The following is a 21,106-nucleotide window of genomic DNA, read 5'->3' as shown; positions in this document are numbered from 1 at the left end:
CTTGCAAGCAGGAACTCTGTGTAAAGCCTGTCTGGCATGCCACTTCTGCTGAGGACAGAAACAGCTGCCCAGAAACGTGATTAGCAAGGAGTCCAGGGGCTTGTTTCTGTCCTCTGTAGAAGGGGCAGCATATTTTACATGCAGCTGCTGTCCACAAGGAAGTGGCAGCTCCTTAAACAGGCTGACACTGCTTACTCATGGGCAGAAGCTCCATGCTGGAGCCTGCCCAGTGCACTCTCTTCTGCTGAGGCTGAAACAGGGCACCCCACCAAACAATGAGGAAGTGGTACAACGACTCCTATCTTGTTGATGACATGTGGGGTATGCCGTTCTGACCTCAGCAGAAGAGAAGGCATGCTGGGCAGGCTCTCAGAGGGAACTGCTTGGATGGCAAGGCTGCAGCAGCACCAATACCGAGACAGGCCAGTGGGGCTTATGCAGTGTCAGCCCTGCTGGCCCATGTGCACAATGATTTGGCATCACACAGGATTTTTCCTGTATATGTGGTCGCCATCATGGTCAACCCAGAGCCCACCCACAGCATAATGCTTTAAGTAGCCCAAGAGAGATCTTGTGAAGGAAAGAGCAAGAGAAAAACATGCTGGGGTTGGAACGGGCCTTTACCAGGGGATAATCTCACTAGAGGATATCTCTCAAAGGTCTGTCCCAATCTTCGGTGACTGGGAGGAGCCATCCATCTCAGGATATTTTCTTTCATTGCTGGGAAACTGTGACAGTCCTCTGTAGTATGATCTGAGGCCTCTGACATTACTTCTGTGGTATTGGAAAGAGTCCCACTGAACAACTCCTTTTGCCCAAATGTGATATCAGAAGGCCTCCTAGCAGTAGACCTGGTCTTGGCTGCCGAGAATATTTTGCCACTGTAAGATTTCAGCTATACACAATATATTTCTGCATTCTTACAGCAGTGTTCTCTTTTAGACAGTTATCTGTAAACCATAGATGGAAATGTGTAATCCTTCAGATGTACTTGCATTGCAACTCCCATCATTTCTCACACTGGCTACGCTATGTTACTACGGTAAGATCCAATGACATCTAAAGGGCCACATGCTCACCCTATTCCTTTTAAAGCAAAAACCTATGGCAATTTACACTCATTGAATTGACTACAATTTGCAAACACTCTCCAGGATTCCTTCCCTCTGAAACAATGCATTGCCTTATCTAAGTCACTGAAAGAAAGGGGGGCAAAATGCTTGTGACCCTTGGACCCCACTTCCCACTGTTGGGAAGTCTCCTATCAGTCCTTCAAAGCCCCCAACCCAATTATTTTAAAATAAAAATAATGCCATGATTTTTGGGCTCCCCTGCCCAAACCATTGAAACCCTAATGAATGAAAACACACACAAATAACTTGTGTACACAAGCACCCTCAAATTCCTTTTTGTCCACAGTCCTTCTCAAAATGATGATAGTGACATGCACACTTCATGTCACAATTTTTAGAGGGACTGTAGAGAAAAAACAGGTATTTGGGTTTGTTATAAGGGGGCAGCCTGCAGGAAATGAGTCTTGCCCGCGCCCCAGTTGCCCACATCAGAGGAAGACCTGGATCCACAGGAACCATAAATTTTCCATTCCCCTTGACAAGCCCGTCAGAAGTAGATAAAAACAAAACTAGCCATGAAGCTGGAGATACATTATTTCTCTCTATTCCAATAGACGGGAAATTGGAAGAAAAAGGAGGAAAAACCTCCAAGAACAAAATGAGGGAAGTTGTTAGCCAGGTAGGGCATGGAACATGGGTGTTTGTCTTCCTTTGCACCTCATCCCCTCTGGTAGGATTGCTTGGCACGCAGCGGAGACAAAACTGAGTATCCAAGACAAGAATACTGGGGCTAAAGGTTGGACTGTTACATCCAGATCAATATATATTTGTAATTAAATCCTGCAGAGTCATACCTGAGACAGTCCAACAGCAGAGCCAGGTTTTCAATTGGCATGATGCCAGTTATTAAAGGCATGAACCAAAGATTAGACACTGGAAGAGTGTTCTGGGTTATTGATAGCCAGGTTTACAGGCACTAGGGCAGAACGGACATTCTTGGCTCAAATGCCATTTGTTCCAAATATCAGTAATCTTGTTAAAATTAAAAGCATACCTGCCATAAACTCTACTCCCCCCACCCCCGATTCATTTGCTCCTCTTTCAACCAGATGCAGGAATACTATACAGATATGCAAACTTCCTCTCTCATTTATCAGATAAAAAATACAGTCCAATTCAGTTTGCTTTAATTAAAGCTATTTACAGAATACTATTACAGCAAGAGCTTCTGCAGAGCTCAAGGCAGAAATGGCCAGCTCAAGACACAGTCCACTTTTTTTGTCATGTGAGTCTGCATGACAGACAATGGCTTTTGAATAGTCAACCCTCCTTATTTGCAGTTGTGAATTTTGTAGATTTGATTATCTGCCAATGTAATTAATGTATTCTCTCTAGGAATCTCTAGGTCCTCCTGAGCAACTCTGCTGGAAGGTGACCATAGAGTTGTACTGGAGGACCTAGAAATTACTACAGAAAATACTTTTCTATGCATTTGTAGGTCCTCCAGCATGATTCTATGGTCAATGTCTGGCAGATGTTGTGCTGCAGGACCCAGAGATTCCTAGAGAGGTGTTCGCTCCCTACCTCATCCCCACAAGCACCCCAAGACCACATTGCCTCAAAATACTTCTATTTTCCTCTGCAGTCCTTCTCAAAATGGCTACAGGAACATGTGAGCTTCATGTGGGATATTGGGGCTTGGTGTGAGGGAGGAGGCTGCATGGAACCTGGACCCCACAGAGTTGCCAAACAATCTAGTCTAGAGTTGGGAGTTAGAGGCTAACATAACTAGGGAGCAACAAACTGGAGAAAGCTGACCTAAGACACCTTCACAGATTTTACTGAAGACTATCTTCTGCTTCACAATGACATGCCCAGGATGGGTTGTGAATGTAGATGTGAATGGCAAAATACAGATACCACTCAGTACAGGCACATCTGATGTCAGGTGAGAGAATTAGAACATTTTGTGTACACAGGATGTCAGGAAAGTCAGTCACACAATTTGGCAAACATTTTTTTATCTAGATTTCAGGGCTTTTGTGTCTTTAGGAGGAAAAATCTCCACAGCAAAAGGGAGGAAGAATGTTAAGAGTGCAGTCACATCTCTCAGTTCCAAAGAATATTCCTTTGCTATTTTCTCTGCAGTCCATGTCTGTGGTGAACGCTGATGATTACTTAGAAGTGTCAAGACTTCAACGACTGATATTTTGCCTTTTGGAACAGTCTGAACATCCAGCTGACTTAAATGGCCTACTTTCATAAGTCTGCGTTCCTCAGACTTAGGTGGGAGGCTTCCTCCTTTGTTCACCTAGAAGATAGGAAATTAAAAAGAAAAAAGACTGGTAAGCGTTTGTTCCACAAGTATCACACATGCACCAGCAATCTTAAATTAAAGGTCCCCCCCCCCCCCCCCGTCCTTCAATAGAATATAACTAAATGTATTTATTTTCTGAAATGGGGCATAGGAAGAAGCCCTGTGCTCCTCAGGAGGGCAACAAGGGCCACAGGATGCATTGGATCTGCCATGAAAGGGAAGAGGGAAAGAGAAGTCTGAGCTCTAAGGGGGAGTTCAGCAACATCAAACCCCTTCCCTCCCAGCCACTATAGAATTTTCCACAGATCTTGCTTTTCTGGTATGGGTTGAAGCAAAAAGGGTGCATTCTGTGAGAAAACCTTGGGTGTGCAGGAATCATGGGCTTCTCATTCTACCAACAGGTCCCTGGAATAAGAGGAAAGTTAAGCCAGCTCTGAAGCTGGCACACACCATTTTCCTCACATCAGAATCAACAGCAGGGAGCCTGTAGGCATAAAGAAAACAAAGAGAAAACAGAAACAAAAAGTAGTGGAGGAGACCCAGGATGGACAACCCCAAAAGCTAGGAAATCACAATTTGGGACATTGAAGAACAACAGAGGGCTGACATTTCTCCTTACTAGGGCCATATTTTGCCTTAGAGTATGAGGTTGGCCAGATTTTGCCTCATGCCCCTTGCTTCCACTGGATTTGTACAAGAGAGCTTCTTGTGTTGGCCTTTTCATTCCAGGTTTTTTTTTTTCCTATTTTAAATTAAACTGTGAGCCATCCTGCTCCTTCCATACTGTAAAATGGGGTAAAAGTATTTAGAACAAACAATTACAGGTTGGTCCAGCTGACTGTATGTTACTCAGCTGATGACTGCAGCATCAAAGGAAATCTATTCTTATCTCCACAGGGCACATTACACACAGTGATTATAAACAGTGCCAGTTCAAACACTGAGCTGTGAGTGACCAGGTACTATCCAGTCAAGTCTTACAGTCCTATGCATGAACAAGCCCAGTATCCAGAGGCCACAGCATCACAGAGGAGGAAGGCACCTTATTCCAACCTCAGTCTGGCTCAGTGCAGGATCAGCAATGCAGAATGCCAAAAGCTTTCCTAACAGAAAGCTAACTTTTATTTAAATACTTTCAGCAAAGGAGAGCCTACCACTATTTGAGGCAGTCTGCTCCACAGTCAAATAACTCTTGTGATACTTCCCTAGATACTCAGCTGAAGGATTTCTACCCAATTCATGCAATTCCCTGCAATTTCTCCCCTTTGGAAACTTTTTCTCATAGGAGGGCTTGTCCAATGTTTGAGCAGTTGTGATGCAGAGTCCAAACTGTTGCTCAGTACAAGATGTAACTACAGCATCTCTGCCTGCCTGTCTTTCTTTTTGCTATATAAATTGAGAGCTTTATTCCCCACTGTTAGTTTTTCAGAGTCTGAGCTTGTCAAGTTCATTTTGAATCCTGATTCTCTCTCCTACAGCATTCATCTGAGTCATTCAGAAACTAGGGGTGCATCTACATTATCAAAATAACACCATTTAAATGTTGTAGGTCTATCTTATGTAAACCTGGGATTCATAGTTTTACAAATTCTTTAGCTTTCCCTGCCAAAGAGTGTTGATACCTCACAAAATTACAATTCTGAGGATTCTGTAGGATGGAGCCATGGAAATTAAAGTAGTGTCAAACTGCATTATTTCTGTAGTAAAGCTGCACCCTAGTTTTACCATCTTAATATGCCAAAGATTCTCCATCCCTATGTAGAACTGGAACTATGTTGCTCACACCTGTAGTTGACTCTACATTCATACAGCCACAGTTCACAAATGCCCTTTTGGTGACCTCACTGACAAGAGTCCTCTATATTTTAATAAATGGATAGGTTAGTTTAAAGAGATATTTCCCCACCACTACTACATACAATGGAAGGAGGATAATTGTTTGGTCACCCTGATGTAACTGGATTGTAATTTCCATCATCTCATACCCTTGGCTACGCTAAGTAGGGCTGATGGGAACTGGAGGCCAACAAGCATCAACTGATAAACCTTGCCCTGTATCTCTCATACGATTACATTCAACATTGTCTTTTGTGGGTTTTTCGGGCTATATGGCCATGTTCTAGAAGAGTTTACTCCTGACATTTTGCCAGCATACATTATTTGCACACTAATATATTTTGATTCCTTAGAGGAACTGAGATGAACAGGCACAGGGGCTGACACATCACCTCCCACACTGATGCTGTTCATTCCTAGTTTCAGCAGCTGAAGCTTGTGTGCTTTCAGACCATTCTTTGAGCTAAAATGCAAAAGGAATAGAGAAGGAGAAAGGACTAGGGAACCAACTTTTCAGAAATGAAAAATCAGATGGTGCTCTTAACTGTATAACTGAGGTGGGAACCCAATACATTTCCATGGGAAGATATCTGCATTGGGTTCATGCAGTGCATGCTGGTGATGGCTAGATATATCCCTTTCTGTCTGCTGAGAAAGGGCTCTTGCCAAAGGTCTGAATTCAGAGAACTTTTGAAATTATGAGAGTCCACTCATCAAGAACCTTCCTGCAGAGATGGGGGACTTCAGTCTCTTGGACCACACCTTGCCTCTGGCATTCCTCAAATAGCCACACATCCTTCCATATGACCACCTCTTTTGGGAGTTTTCTAGATTACTTAAGGGTCTTTCTCTATTCTAAAATGTTGTAATAGTTCTTCTAAGGCTTAGTTACTGGCAGGAAGAGCTTTAAACAAAAATATGCCGATATTTTATAGTCCCACCATTTTGCTTTTGGCATTTAATGGAATAGGACTTCCAAGAATTTCTCTAAAATTGAATTCCATTCTACCCTTACTTTACGAATACGTTAGAAAAAAGACAGTGAACTAAAGCTTTTCTCTCTTTTTCCTGCCTTGAGGTACCGCAAATCTGTTCTTCAGCCCCCCCCCCAACCTTAGAGATTAGATTTTGGAGGACAAGAGGGGGCTGTGGGGAAGGGGCAAGCGTAATTTGATTAACCAGCAGAGTTTATTCTGCTGGTGGAATGATGCTACCATTTGATGCTACCCAGACTTGCTCTGAAGGATGTATGCTTTTGATGCAGATGAACACATTCCTGCTGTTGACTACAGAAAGAGAAACAGCTACGCAAACAGGCTTTTTGTGTACAATACCTATCTCTAGAAAACCCATGTGTTCTTATTCCAGACTAGAATGTTATTATTTTCAACCATTTTCCTGAGTCTCCTTTTCAGTTCATTGTGATCTGCTGTTACCATTAGCTATTTACTCTTTGATTAACAGGGGCAACATAAAACCTTACAGGTAATATAAAACTGTTAGGATCAAAATTTTATATCATCTCTCATATGTATTCCCTAAAATTCTCATATGTTTCACTGTTTTGTCTGAGATTTTCTTCCTTACATTTGTGGCACTTTTCCTCCTTTGCAGTTAGGGCTGGGTGACCAGAGGTCCTCCTGTTCCAGGACATGTCCTATAATCCAGCTTTCTGTGCAGGAGGAATTCAAAAATGTCCTGCACATAGAGCATGACTAAGAAGCATTAATTTACATTTCTATTAGTGTTTTAGATTTTATTTTGTCATGCCCTACATTTTTTCTTGAATGTCCTACATTTTGCAGTACCTTGTCCTCCTTTGCAGTTAAGATGCCTGGTCATAGGAAAAACAAAGGATCATATTCTCTCACACACACATCTAAAATACACTGAGAATGTTAAACAATGCGCCATTTTGACATTTAAGAAAATGTTACAAAGAAACAGCAAAAGGAAAAGCACAGCAGATATTTAAAATTCAAACAGAGGCTAGTTAAACCAAGCAGGTAGATTGTGAAGCTTGAATGAAAGCTTGAAGAAAGGATTTATTAAATGCCTTGATTAAATGCATTTATTAAATGACTCTTCCTGTAATGAGAGAACAAAAGGAAGGAAGAACATAAAACGAGGAAAAATGATTAGCCAACATTATAATTAGGATGACAAATAAGATCAAACGTGATTTTGAAATACAGGACAAAAACGGGACATTGTTCTTGTTATGGTATACACGTAAAAAGGAGAATTAGCTTGTAGGACTACTAAGGAGACAATCCTACTGACCTGTTTAGATGGATCTCTGGAATCAACGTAAACATCCTTTAATAGAGTATGAAGGTATTCGTCTTTTTTCTTAACCTCTTCCTGAAATTCAGCTGAGTCTGAGGAAAGAGAACAATGTAAATCTCTAATTATTTTCCATTTTCTCTTAGCTTAAACAATATGTTGCAATTCTTCCTGAAATTATACGGAAATAATAGCTGAATGAATACAATACCACTGAATCAAACGAACTCCCCAACATGTTTAATCACCAAATTTATGTATTCAACAGATCCTTCCAAGCTGGAATTTACAACCTGGTTTTGGCACTGCGCTGTAACACTGCAGTTCTGGCTGAAGGAGAAGCAAGCACAGGATGTAACAGAGAAAGGTGGCAGCCGGTCTCAACAGGGAGCCACTGCTCCCAAATATTGAAGATTGGCCGATTAAGACGCACAAAGGCACTGAAATGGATAAATGATCAAGATCAATGGACGGTATTTGTTAAAAAGGGAAAGAATGGGATAATTATTTGATGTTTTGAAAACAATGTTGGATTTGATGTATCAAATCACGGCACCAACTTCGGCTGATACGCCAACTGCGTCCCTAGCTGGAGCAAAAGGACCTGGAAGCAGTGGCACTTGCACTGGCAACCTCTCCTTTGGATTTCTGTAATGCGCTCCACAAGAGAGTCAGAAATACTCCAGCCCCATTTGCAATGATATGTATTTTAGATGACGATTTAGTCAATGCATTGTATTGGTGGTGGTCCTACTGTTTCATTGAGTGCATTTTATATGACATTGCAGCCCTTAATCTTGTAATGCTGTTTTTATTGTCGTAATCCCGCCTTGATCCACTGGGAGAGGCAGGAAATATGAATAATAGAACTAATTATTATTATTATTATTATTATTATTATAAAAAAGTAAAATATAACTCTTATTAGGAATAAAATTATGTTACTTACAGATTTACCTTCTAAGTGATTAAATATAATATTAGGCAAGGAGACAGAGAACGATCTGAGTAAATAAAGCAAAGTTAGGTAAGTTCTGTTTACGTTTATTTTATTAATAATGCTTTTTTTCTTTTCTTATGTCATCCTTTTGATATGTCTGGTGTTGGTATGAAGCTGTGATTTTAATGTTGAAGTGAATACAGAAATAAGAGCTGAAAACTCTCATATAGATGTAAATTGAGGCTTCTTGGTCCTGCTCAAAATGGAGGGCAGCAGGGCCAAAGAAAAGCAAAGACTCCTATATCAATACATGTAAATCTTCCTCAAAATGGAGGACATGGGCAAAGAAGAGCTGAACACTCTGATATCTATGGATGTGAACTGATGCTTCTAAGTCCTGCTCAAAATGGAGCTGGAACCTCTGCTATCAATAACTGTAAGTCCTTCTCAAAATGGAGGGCCTTTTGGAAACCCTGCCCCACAATCCCAGCTCCTCCAAGGGGAGCCGGAGCCCCACTTACAGAGTCCCTGTGCCGGGTGCCGTGGGGCCGGGGAGGGCTTGGCTTTGCCGACCTCCCGGTGCGCCCGGCTCTCCAGGTTGAAGCTGGCAAAGACGCGGCTCACCCGGGCTCCCATCATGGCGCCCAAGGAGCACCGAGGAGGCCGCACTGCGGGAAGAGCATGCGCAGAAGGGGCTCAGACGGAGAGAGGGCGCAGAGCAGGAGGGTCTCTGAGGCGCCGCGTGATGACGTCAAGAGTGCACTCCCTCAGTGTCTCCCAGGGGGCTGCCCTCCCCCGTTGCATTATGGGATTTGCAGTTTAAGGAGGGGGCCTTTAGAATTCCCAGACAGAGAGCCCTTAGGCCTGACTGGACTACAAAAACCAGAATGCAACGGGAGGCAGCCAGAGCAGCGCCTATAGTGGAATAGCCCCACTATAAGAGTGTAATGAGCTACATTCTTATAGTATTATTATTATTATTATTATTATTATTATTATTATTATTATTATTCCAGTTTGACTGCTCTGGCTGCCTCCTGTTGCATTCTGGGATCTGCAGTTTAAGGAGGAACATTTAGAACGCGCACCTAGTGAGCTCCTAGGCCTCATTGAACTACAAACCCCAGGATGCAACAGGAGGCAACCAGAGCTGTTAAAGTGGAAGACCTTCCTGTTTAGTCAGACAGGCATTTAAAAACAGAAACTTTTTGGAAGCATGGGATCAAGGGGCGGTGATGTTGTAGCATCCTTTTAAAGTATTCTTAACATGTTTATCTTTTTAATTGTTTGTATTTTGTTCTTTTAACACGCAACTTGTTTTAATACTGTAATAAATGTAATTCTGTTTTAACTTTTAACTTTTGTATCCTTTTAATTGTACTGTGTTTTTTAATGTTCTGAGCCACCCTGAATCCGTTTTGAGGGAAAGGGTGGGATATAAATGAATATATTAATAAATGATGACAACAACAACAACAACAATAAGAAGAAAAAGAGTAGTGAGGTACACTCTTATAGTGTTGCTGTGGCACTTTAACTGCTCTGGCTGCCTCCCATTGCATTCTGGGATTTGCAGTTTAAGGAGGCATGACTGAAGTACAGGCGCATGGCGTGGTGGCAGCATCGGGGTGTGCGTAGTGTGGATGCCTGGACCCCTCTCTGCCCTGAGGCCGGTGTTTAGTGCCGGTCTGTCGAGGCTGGTAGTTAGGCTCCCATCTCATACCATGACAGACTGTTGTATCTTGTCAGGCTGCAACGGTGACTATCCCATGGACAGAACTAGCTGGGACAGATGGGAGTTGTAGTTGAACAATATCAGGGATGGTAATGATTTTTCCAGCCCTGGATCAAATATGTCCCATTCAGTCTATATAAATAAAAATGTAAATGCTCGTTTGTTCAAAATCTTAAATCTCTGAAAGCTCTTTGCCAATTGCTTTGAAATTTTGACACAATGTTCCATTCGAATACACGCACGTTATTACATACATATACCTACTATTATATAGATGTCACACCTGTGTCAGGTAAAAGTATGTTTTAAAAAACATCGCCATCTGTTGGACGTAACAGCAACACACGCTGTACTAAATATTCGATTGGCGTTTGCAGTCACCATCAACAAACTCAGGGCCAATCTTTAGAACTGTGCAGTTTAGATCTAGACATGGATTGCTTCTCACATGGACAATTATGTGTTGCACGTTTAGAGCCGACAAACAACACAATCTCTATATCTACACAGACAATGGAACAAAAGATATTGTATACCCACAAGCACTGTGAAATTAAATATTTCAGAAACATGTGCTTTCTCTTTTCTTTCTTTTCCATTTAATCAGACTGAGCCACAGCAACACATGGCTGGGTACAACTTATATATATATATATATATAATATCATGAATTTGGAAGATGGCACAAGGGCCATCTAGTTCAACCCTCTACTATGTAGGAATACACAACCAAAGCACTCTCTAGAAGCATCCATCCAACCTTTGTTTGCAGACCCCAAAAGAAGGAGAATCTATCACCCTCCAAAGCTCTGCTCTTACAGTCAGGAAGTTTTTCCTAATGTTTAGGTGGCATGTCTTGCATTGGTTTGGGGAAATCCATTGGTCCAATGTGATTTTTTTGGTTTGGTCCATCTTCTACATGGCACTTCTTTAAATGGCACTGTCCAACTTTATTGCCACTTGTGGCTACAAATACAAACAAAACTTGTCATTCAACAAAGGGAACTAAAAGGAAAGAACACCAATCAATTGGAATAAAACATAAATACCAACAGGAATATACTTTTATCTGGTCCACCTGAAAGACTTGTAATGAGTTATTATCATTTTTGCTGACATGGGTAGAACAAATCACATTTGAAAAGTAATGTGACAAGTGACAAAAACATTGGGGTGGGTGGATCACATTTTTTGCTTACTTTAATTTTTTGTGAAGAGTTTTTCAAAGAAGGATTCTGAGTCAAATCTTTCACATGTTCAGCTCTCTTATAAATTCTAGGGATTTAAAAAAACCCAACACACAATAAGTTAAAAACAAGATACAGTTGGCCCTTGGTATCCATGGTTTTTTTTAATTCACAAATTCAAACATCCATGGCTTGAAAATATTTTTTAAAATAGACATTCAAAAAGCAAACTTTATTTTTGACATTTTATATAAGCGACACTATTTTACTATGTCATTGTATTTAATGGAACTTGAGCATCCCTGGAAACCAAATGCCAGTCGATACCAAAGGCCCACTGTAATAACAAAAACTGCAATAGCAATACATTATTTTCAAAACGAGTTCCAGACACAACGGCTTTTTGAAAAGCCACTTTTCAACCAAACATTATAAACTAGTCAGCAAGAGTTTTGGGACTCTGTTATGTTCGATATTTTGTTAAAAGCATACAAGAAAAGGGCTTGTGTTTTGGAGCATTGCAGGAAGGCCCCCATGTGGATCATCATGTAATTTCAGTAATTCAGGAAATGTGATTTAGAAATTTTTAAAAAACTACTTTTTAAAAAATGTCTCATGATATTGTGAGGAATGGCATCATGGTATGTATATGAAAATGTATCTAGTGTTAACAGGTTTGTAATGGAAATTGCCCAAATTATGCTTTGTCTGTTACTGCAATGGAGCCCTCATGTAATTAGAACTGTGTAACGGATTAATCTTTAATGTAGTTTGTACATGTACACGGTGTTTACTTGTAGCATAGTTTCAAATGGCCTTAACTGATTTTATTGTGTCCAGCCATGAGATATGCACATACAGTATATAGAGTTACATTGTCGTTCTTGTGTGCCTTCAAGTCATTTCCGACTTATAGCAAACCCTCATGGGGTTTTCATGGCAAGATTTGTTCAGAGGAAGTTTGCCATTGCCTTCCCCTGAGGGTGAGAGCATATATGGCATGCCCAAAGTCACCCACTGGTTTTCATGGCCTGAGCGGGGAATCGAACCCTGGTCTCCAGAGTTGTACTCCAACAGTCAAACCATTAAGACATGCTGGCTCTTGACATTAATACAGAATTACCAGAATTCTGGGTAGGGTTCCCAGATCTCATGCCCTGGCCCCTCTCCCCTGGAATTTAAGGCAAGGGAGGAATCTCAGTGTGAAAGTACTATCTTGAAAACTTTTTTGAAAAATTATGTGCACTACATTCTCCAGAGTCTGAGTACATCCTCTCCTTCCTTCTTCCTTTCATAGTGTTTTTTAAAAAGAATAGCGGTATCAGGTCTCAGAAGAACGGGCAGTCACTGTAGGTAAATACTGAGGTGTCTGACTGTTTGCTATCTTAGGAAGCACCCAGTGTGGTACTTTATAATGGCTAGGGTGTGGAGTTTCTTATCTTATTACAAACTTTTTCAGTTCTATCCCTTCCTTCTTCATCCTGCTGCTACAAGTGATGGAAGGTGAAGTACAATTTCCTTTGAGGTATATGTGGTTGGATTGTTGTTAGCAAAAAGTGTGGTACAAATGTCTGTCTTCCTCAGCTCTGATTAAGCACTTGATTTTTCTTTGTTTAATTCTTGATTTTATTGCTCTTTCTTTCTTGTTCTCCTTCTCCTCCCTGAATTCATGGCTAAATGTCTTCTCTTTCTCTTCTCTTTCTTTCTCCCTTGCATCTTTCTCTTGCCTCCCCAAGTCCTCCAGAAGGATATATATATAAAGAAACAGTGCTAGAATTGTGCTCACATAAAGCACTCTGTACCACATAATCTGTGAAACTAATAATAAGGCATGATATTCATTTGATGAATGGAACAAGAGAAACCCTTTGGTTCCCAGAATCAAAATGCAGAAGTCCCTTGAAATCACTGACCTTAAGGCACAGACAGGCCTTCTTTCTTGACTTCCTTCGTGGACAAGAGGCTTTGGAGAAACTGTGGTATTCATTCTTGGGGTATTGTCACTTCAGAGTAATAATGAACCTAAAGAAATTTAAATCATGTGTTTAAATTATTTTAATATTGTGAATAGTTTAATTTTAGTGTTCACTTTTGTATGTTTTGTTCTCATTTTAAATTGTAAGCTGCCATCAGGCTCAATTTTGAGGATAAGGCAGGATGTAAATAAATAAATAGAGCAATAATAATTTCATGCACTCATAGTAACAAGGTTATTTGTTGGCCAACAACAGAATGAAAGAGAGATCTGTAGAATCACTAATAAACTTGCTGGCTGACTTTCATTCTGAATACAGTGCATACCAGTTATGGAGATTCCCACGGATGAATAGCTTATTGGGTTCAGAGACCCATTTTGTCAGTATAAGCCAAGCAAACTAAGAAAATTCCTGGGCGTGTGGTAGTGTTGTGATGCTAAGCTGTCCTGTCTTCTGATGCGAAATATTAATGTGACTGGGATTGTTCTATTTCTAAGGAAGCTCAGCTTCATTGTAATGTAGCGACAACAATAGTTGAGCCACATTTCCCTAATGAATGAAATGTGGTGGGAGATATTTTTTTTCATCAGTTCACAACTGGAACGAGGATTGCTAGAAGGAATGCCATTTTGAGGAAAAAATATGCCACAAAGAGGGAGAGAGAGTAATTTCTACACGTAGGGAGTGGATAAGCGACCAGCAGATGGTGCATCACACGTGGGATGTTTGTTTCCAAGGACCACTGAAGCATCCAAGTGACATGTTATGTTTGTCTATAAAGTGTTGGCACAAATAATGGCCAACTGAGAGAAATGAGAGACATTTCTCTCTGCAGAGATTATTTTGTTATTTGGGTAAAAAAGTACCACTGCACCATTTGTACTGCATCTTCCTACAAATAAACAGACAGCTGTTTTTTAGAGTTTTTTAAAACTAGGTTTTTCTTGTTTTCAGATAGAAGTAATAGCACTTTTAAAACACTGAAATTATAGTGGTTACATTTTTGTGGAAAAATTGTATGTCAGTTTCACAAAACAAATGTTCTGCCATGTGAATGTGTATTTTCTGGGTCTGGGTTTTGAATTATCGTGTGATATCCTTAATTTTACAACTATAAACACCCCTGTGAGGTATTTTTTAATCTCTCCTCACCCCCCCCCCCAATTCCTACATTGTTTTTAAAATCTATGCACATATTTAATCATAGAAACAGGGACGTAGCCGGGGGGGGGGTCCGTGGGGTCCGGACCCCCCCTTCCGTTAGATACAATGAATGGTGCATGGCGCTGTGCCACCATGCCCAAGCCCCATTATAATGGGGGCACTTAATCTGCCTCCCCCTTCCCAAAATCCTGGCTACATCCCTGAAGGAGATCTGCATACAGCAAAATAATACAATGTGTGCCTTTCATTTAATTTTCAGGAACATTTGTTTTAACATCTTCAACATTACATAGTTGATGCATTCTTTCTTATAGAATTATATTGACAAAATATTAGTAGTCTGTATAGTACTGAAAGTATGAACAGTACAGGTATACCTTGATTAACAAAGCCTTTGGGCCATCATAGTGTAGTGGCTTCAGCACTGGACTATAACTCTGGAGACCCAGAGTCCCAGCTTGGCCATGAAACCCACTGAGTGAACTTGGGCAAGCCACACTGTCTCAGCCTGAGAGGATGTCAACGGCAAACTCCCTCTGAAGAAACCTGCCAAGAAAACCTCATGATAGATTCCCCTTAGGGTCACCATAAGTCAGAAACAACTTGAAGGCACACAGCAACAATAACAATGGATAAAGAATCTCCTTTTTACAAAGTCTTTTTACATTTGTCCTGCTTCTTCCTTCTCATCCTCTCACTGGCTGGAGGTTTTTTTTATCAGCATATAAATTGGAAGGGTGTTGGTCTGGAGAAACACAGACTTTTGCTGGGTTCCCATAGGATGTCTGCAGTAATCAATGCTGTGAAAGAATGGGATTCTACACTAGATAATCCTACTGCAGCTTTTTGTGCCTGCCTACAACAGACAAGATAAATACCAGGGGCCTCCAGAGTCCTTTGTAGCATGTATGAACCACAAACAGAGAAAAGGGGAACAATGTATAAACCTGCCTCACCAATACTTCCAACATGTAAAAAAACAAAACTCAAAGATCTTCTCAAAATGGATATTATAAGAAAATTGGAGGTTGGTGTCTTCAAGAGATCTGTAGAGGGTTTAACATTTTTTCTTTACTTATTCAATAATACTAATAATATAGTTTATTTGTAACCCGCTTTTCCAGAATTTTGATCAAAGCGGCGAACAATTATATATAAAACATTCCAATAAAATCAATTAAAAAACAGCATTAAAGACAACACAGTAATACTAACAACAAAAGGGCCAGATAAAAGGGGAAGTCGATATATACATTCCAGGGTCATCAATGAAAAGGGGTAAGGGGGAAAAAATGATTTTTCACAGTGGGAAGGCTTGGGAAAAGAAATACGTCTTCAGGTTCTTTTTAAAAAGAGCTAAAGATGTGGTGGAGCGGAGTTCATCTGGGAGACTATTCCAAGATCTGGGGGCCACGATAGAGAATGCCCTCTGTGAGGTCCTCGCATAGCGTGTTGTTGGGACCTCCAACAATTCAAGGTTTAAGTGAGCTGGTTATTTCATTTTATATTTACACATTGTTTGCTGAAACATGTTGAACAGCTCTTCTTGTTTTGTGGGGTAGGATACTGGTGGCTGCCATACTGCAGAATGAATATAGTTTTGATATTGCTTTAACTGTCGTGGCTCCATCTTCTGGAATACTGGGATTTGTAGTTTGTTGTGGCACCAGTGCTCTCTGACAGCAAGGGATGAATATCTCACAAAGTTAGAAATCTAAGAGTTATTCAGCAGTTAGAGCAAAGCAATGTCAAAATACATTAATTCTTTCTCTGTTATCTCTGGGGCCATTCAAACTGCCTTTTGAAGCGAATTGTAACCCAGATTAAAAGTCGGAAGTTCCCATTGGCACCAGTTTAAACACATCAGAATTAGGGTCTTTCACACTTGATCCAGGGCAAATCCCCCTTGGAGCAGTTTTTTCAAAGGTGGATTATTTCCCATGTCTTTTAGGAAAAACCATTTCTTCCCTGTTGCCGGCACATGTGAACTTGGCCCCGGCCATGATCAGTTCAAGTTCAGGGGAGGGATTTAGGTCAGAGAGAGGGCAGTGGGCAGAACATGCCTCCCCTCTCACAGGCAGCTTGCTCTCTCTCTCTCTCTCTCTCTCTCTCTCTCTCTCTCTCTCTCTTTGGTTCTGTAATTTTTTTTTAGACAGATTATGCGAATGCTTGTTCTGCAGGTTGATACATATTGATAGAATGTGTCTGCTTGTGCTACATTTCCTTTTTGTTTGCTTGCTGCCGCACGGCACGTCACTTTGCAAGTGGCATTTTTTAAAAATTATTTTGTGTGTGTGTGTGTGTGTGTGTGTGTGTCAGAATATGTGAATGCTTGTGTTTACTTTTTGGCAAATTGATACAATGTGTGAATGCTTTTGTTACATATGTATATGTGGACGTAAGACATTTTGGTATGGCAATCGGAGGGAAAGCAAAGAAAGAGGATGCAGAGATGGCATTCTGAGGTGAGGTATTATTATTATTATTACAGATTATGCACATGCTTTGGGCTGCAAGGGAAGGGAAGAGGCTGGCATGGGGGGGGAGGCAAGGGCTTCAGAGGTGGCATTGGGATGGAAGGGAAGGGGAGAGGTTCCAAAGAGGAGGAAATGCTGGGCTAGAAGCAAAGGGGAAACTAGAGGCTGGCATTCGGAGGGAAGGCTGCGGAGACCCATAACTTTGGGGGAGTCACACTCTCTTAGCCTCAGGCGAAAGGCAATGGCAAATCTGCTCAGAACCAATCTTGCCAAGAAAACCCCAGGATGGGGTTGTTTTAGGGTTGCCATAATCTGTAATGACCCAAATACACACAGCACACACACACACACACCTGGAGGTTTTTAAATTTGACAAGTTGACAGACTATGCAAACACTGCCACCAGTTTTTTTAAAAAAATGGAGGGGGGAGAGCACCCATTCGGTTGGCCAATGGCTGTAGGATATGTCACCTCTGATGAAAGCGGAAGTGAATTTGATTGACAACAAAGGAGGCTCCATTTTAAAGCAATACTGTAAATGTGAACATCAGAGGGGCAAATTGTATCAATTGAGGCAAAGGGTAGTACGAACTTCTCTCCCAGCAGATTTGGTATGGGGACAATTGGATCTGCCCAGTTCTATCCAGGGCAAATGAGCGAGTGAGAATGGGGTCTAAGTCTCTGTTACCAAATTTTCTCTTTAAAAAGTAATGCCCAGGAACACATCTATTTTGGTAACTGAGATATTCCTGTACTAGTAAAATCAAGAAGTAATATGTATTTATTAGCAGGTAATGAATGTGTTCTGTTCATTACAGAAGGAACAGAATCACAAAGTTAAAATACACATGCAGAGGTTTGAAGCAAATCACCCTTTGGCAATGAGTATTTTTAGGATGGCTTGTATTAACCTAAACTATGTGTTAAAAATAACCCTGTTCTAGCTTGATTTTCTGCCTGATGTAATCAACAAAAAAAGTAGGGTATTTCGCTATAGAGCAAAAGTAGGCAACCCAATGCCCTCCAGATGTTTTGGAGTACAATTTGAATCATCTCAGTCAGTGTCATCAGTACTGATTTGAGACAGCAGCTGTTGGCTGCTGAGACCGCATGGTTTGTTGTTTTCAAGCACAAGTATGCACATGTATGCTAGTTTCAGTAAATTAGAAAATGCAGCCCACATTTTCTTATAAAGGGAAAACTTCGACCAATTGTGGACTGTAGACATATGTTTGAACCTAAAAGTTATTCTTCTGTACATCGACTAAGTGTGCAGTGTTCTTTAAGCACTGGAGCATGCATGTTCCCTTGTATCTGGGATAGGCAATTGTAGCCCTCCAGTTGTTTTTGGGCTGCATCTACCACAGTCGCTCACTATTGGCTGGCTAACACACAATCCAACACACAAACCACTTGCTCTTTTTGACTTAAATCTATTTTTCTGATAAAAAAAAGTCCCAAAATTCCTGCTCTTTTGATACATCATCTGCAAAGTGGCAGGCTGTATTCAATGTTTTCTGAGTTGAACAGCATGCCATAAACATCAGTGAGGCATGAAGTCAGCAGAGAGTTACTTGTGAGCTCTTGACTGCATATTAGTATAAAACGTACCTGATCTACCTGTAAGGTGTGCTCTTCAAGGAATCTTTCTGTGAATGCCCTATATATTTTGAGAACTTATTGACTTCACAGCAATGAGACTGTTTCCCCATGTAAGCTTGCTTTGTTCTGCAACAAAGTTTATTGTTTTGGTGGTGGTGTACCTTCAAGTCATTTCCAATTTATGGCGACTCTAAGATGAACCAAACCTGTCAGGGATTTTCTTGGCAAGATTTGTTCAGAGGAGGTTTGCCATTTTCTTCCCCTGAGGCTGAGAGCATGTGACTTGCCCAATGTCACCCAGTGGAGAATTGAACCCTGATCTCCAGAGTCACAATCCAACACACAAACCACTTGCTCTTTTTGACTTAAATCTATTATTGCATCCTCAGGAAATCCAGCTGATCACACACTATCAACTTACCTGTGACTTACCTATTCATTAGAACAGTAGTTCCCAAACTTTTGCCTTCCAGATGTTTATGATTTCAACTCCCAGAATTGAATTTTGGCCAAACTGGTCAAAACATAGGAATCTGCTTTATACCAAGTTATTTATATCTAAGTCAGTATTGTTTATGGTGATTGGCAGTAAACCAGTCACCATACAGAATTTTGGAGTGTGTTCTTGTCACTTCCTACTTGGCCCTTTAAACTGGCTGAATCTGTACCTATACACATTTTTAACAGAAACATCTGTATCCATTTCTTCTGGTTTCAGATCTCACAAACCTGCCTTGGTTGCCATAACTTGTGTCAGAAATAAGATGGGGAGAATGTGAACCTGCTTGATCCCCAGCAATTTTCATTGACCATAATATCTTTCTATGGCAATTCTCCCAGTTTCAGGTCCTCACCTGCAACTGGTTGCAGTGGTTCTGCTTGGATGGTAAAAAAAAAAAAAGTGCTTAGAGAATATCATGTAGTTTTGGGCTTCACATGTATCAAGCCTATAGCCCAATTTAACATCTACCTGAAGCTCATGAGTAGACTGATGTGAGATTTTAGAGTGCATTGAGATCTGCATGTCAGTGATATACTTACATTTTCATCTTCAACAGGAGATATAGGGACAATGCCAAACCAGTGCCTGGCTGCAACAATTGACTAGATTAGGGGGTTGTTCCCACTAGGTGAAACCCCGCGTTCTGAATCGAATCCAAGGAGTGGCGTTCCTATTAGGATCCAATTTAAACCTAGAACGGTTCTAGAGCAACCCGCAATTGTCCCCACTACAAATCGAATCGTAGAGCGGGATAGAAATTTAATTCGAGCTTTCCTCATTTAACGCGTGTTAAAAAAACACTAGGGTCCGACCTACGTTTTTCCATTGATTCGAGTTAGGAACCGGAGTATTTAAATAGGAACGACAGCCTTTGAATCGTGTTAGATGGATGGGAGGAGCGGACTGCGTTGGGGCTGGCCTTGGGGGAGTTGCCCTTTCTGTCCCCATCTGTCATGGCTGTCGCCATTTTTGCTTCCCTCACCCCTTTGTCCGCTGTGGTCTTTCAATAAGAGATAAGGATTATTTTTATTTTTGCAACCTCCCCTCTGTGTGGGGAGAGCCCATTTCTAACGGAGGAGAGGCAGGAAGGGAAGGCTCCTCTCGAAGAGGCATTCCCTGCCCGCTTGGGCTCTGATCTCACCCAGACAGGGAAGGGAAGGCTCCTCGCGAGGAGGCATCTGATCTCGCCCAGGCAGGGAAGGGAAGGCTCCTCGCGAGGAGGCATCTGATCTCGCCCAGGCAGGGAAGGGAAGGCTCCTCGCGAGGAGGCATCTGATCTCGCCCAGGCAGGGAAGGGAAGGCTCCTCGCGAGGAGGCATCTGATCTCGCCCAGGCAGGGAAGGGAAGGCTCCTCGCGAGGAGGCATCTGATCTCGCCCAGGCAGGGAAGGGAAGGCTCCTCGCGAGGAGGCATCTGATCTCGCCCAGGCAAGGAAGGGCTCTGATCAATGGGGGGGGGGGGGATAGAGCCTTTCTCCCTCCCTTTCTCAAATGGAATCTGCCTTCTCCTCCAACCCTGGAAAGAGGGAAGAGTGCTCCCTCCCTGCTTTTCCAGCAGCCTCCTTCATTGATCTCTGGGCTCTCTGAAGGGATTCTCCCTGGCTGTCTTTTGGGAGACATGAAGAGGGGATGCTGTCATGCAAAACCTATCCCATAGTTCCTCTGGAAAGAGCTTGGGTTTCCTAAATTCGCTTTCCTAAATTCGCTAAATTCACAAACAGTCAATGAAATGGAAACGATGCCAAAAGATAAATCGCTTCCAAATATTCCGGATTAACGTTACGTCATTCTGACGTACTATTGATTGACAGCTCCAAATAAGGTATGGAGGAGAAGAATCGCTTTATTTAAACACCGATTTCATGCCAAGTAGGAACGCTTGCAGGTAAAAACTCCGATTTAAATAACCAGATGGGAACGATGAACAAAGAGATTCGGATAGCGGGATAAGAACAGTGTTATTTTGAATCGATTTTATTAAAAACGTTGTATTTTAAATCGTTTCAAATCT

At 41.5% G+C, this 21,106-nt stretch overlaps 1 protein-coding gene across 2 annotated transcripts; it reads right to left on the bottom strand.

Moving 5' to 3' along the window:
* Positions 1-2,238: 2,238 nt before the first annotated feature.
* On the bottom strand, positions 2,239-9,147 carry NDUFAF4 (NADH:ubiquinone oxidoreductase complex assembly factor 4). 2 transcript variants are annotated; one of them, XM_089530701.1, is made up of 4 exons: positions 8,974-9,147; positions 7,806-7,952; positions 7,510-7,607; positions 2,239-3,384 (listed from the first exon to the last, which is right to left on the bottom strand). In XM_089530701.1, the coding sequence occupies exons 1-4, from the start codon at positions 9,089-9,091 to the stop codon at positions 3,094-3,096; spliced, it is 654 nt and encodes a 217-aa protein (XP_089386827.1). In that variant the 5' UTR covers positions 9,092-9,147; the 3' UTR covers positions 2,239-3,093. The 2 variants fall into 2 exon arrangements, with proteins under 2 accessions (XP_089386827.1, XP_089386828.1); XM_089530702.1 differs by lacking the exon at positions 7,806-7,952 and having other exon boundaries at positions 8,974-9,143.
* Between the last annotated feature and the right edge of the window lie 11,959 nt (positions 9,148-21,106).

Source organism: Sceloporus occidentalis, unplaced genomic scaffold (genome assembly GCF_023333645.1).
Source record: "Sceloporus occidentalis isolate IW3139 unplaced genomic scaffold, rSceOcc1.0.p SCAF_6, whole genome shotgun sequence".
In the NCBI taxonomy this organism is placed as follows: domain Eukaryota; kingdom Metazoa; phylum Chordata; class Lepidosauria; order Squamata; family Phrynosomatidae; genus Sceloporus; species Sceloporus occidentalis.
Note: the sequence above shows the minus strand (reverse complement) of the source record. Positions and strands in the feature narration are given on the sequence as shown.

Coding starts and splice junctions, on each gene's coding strand:
- NDUFAF4 (XM_089530701.1), bottom strand. CDS start 9,091: ATGATGGGAGCCCGGGTGAGCCGCGTCTTTGCCAGCTTCAACCTGGAG. Junction 7,608..7,805: donor CAGCGCAGTGCCAAAACCAG/GTTGTAAATTCC, acceptor CTCTTTCCTCAG/ACTCAGCTGAATTTCAGGAA. Junction 3,385..7,509: donor CCAGAGATCCATCTAAACAG/GTCAGTAGGATT, acceptor CCTATCTTCTAG/GTGAACAAAGGAGGAAGCCT.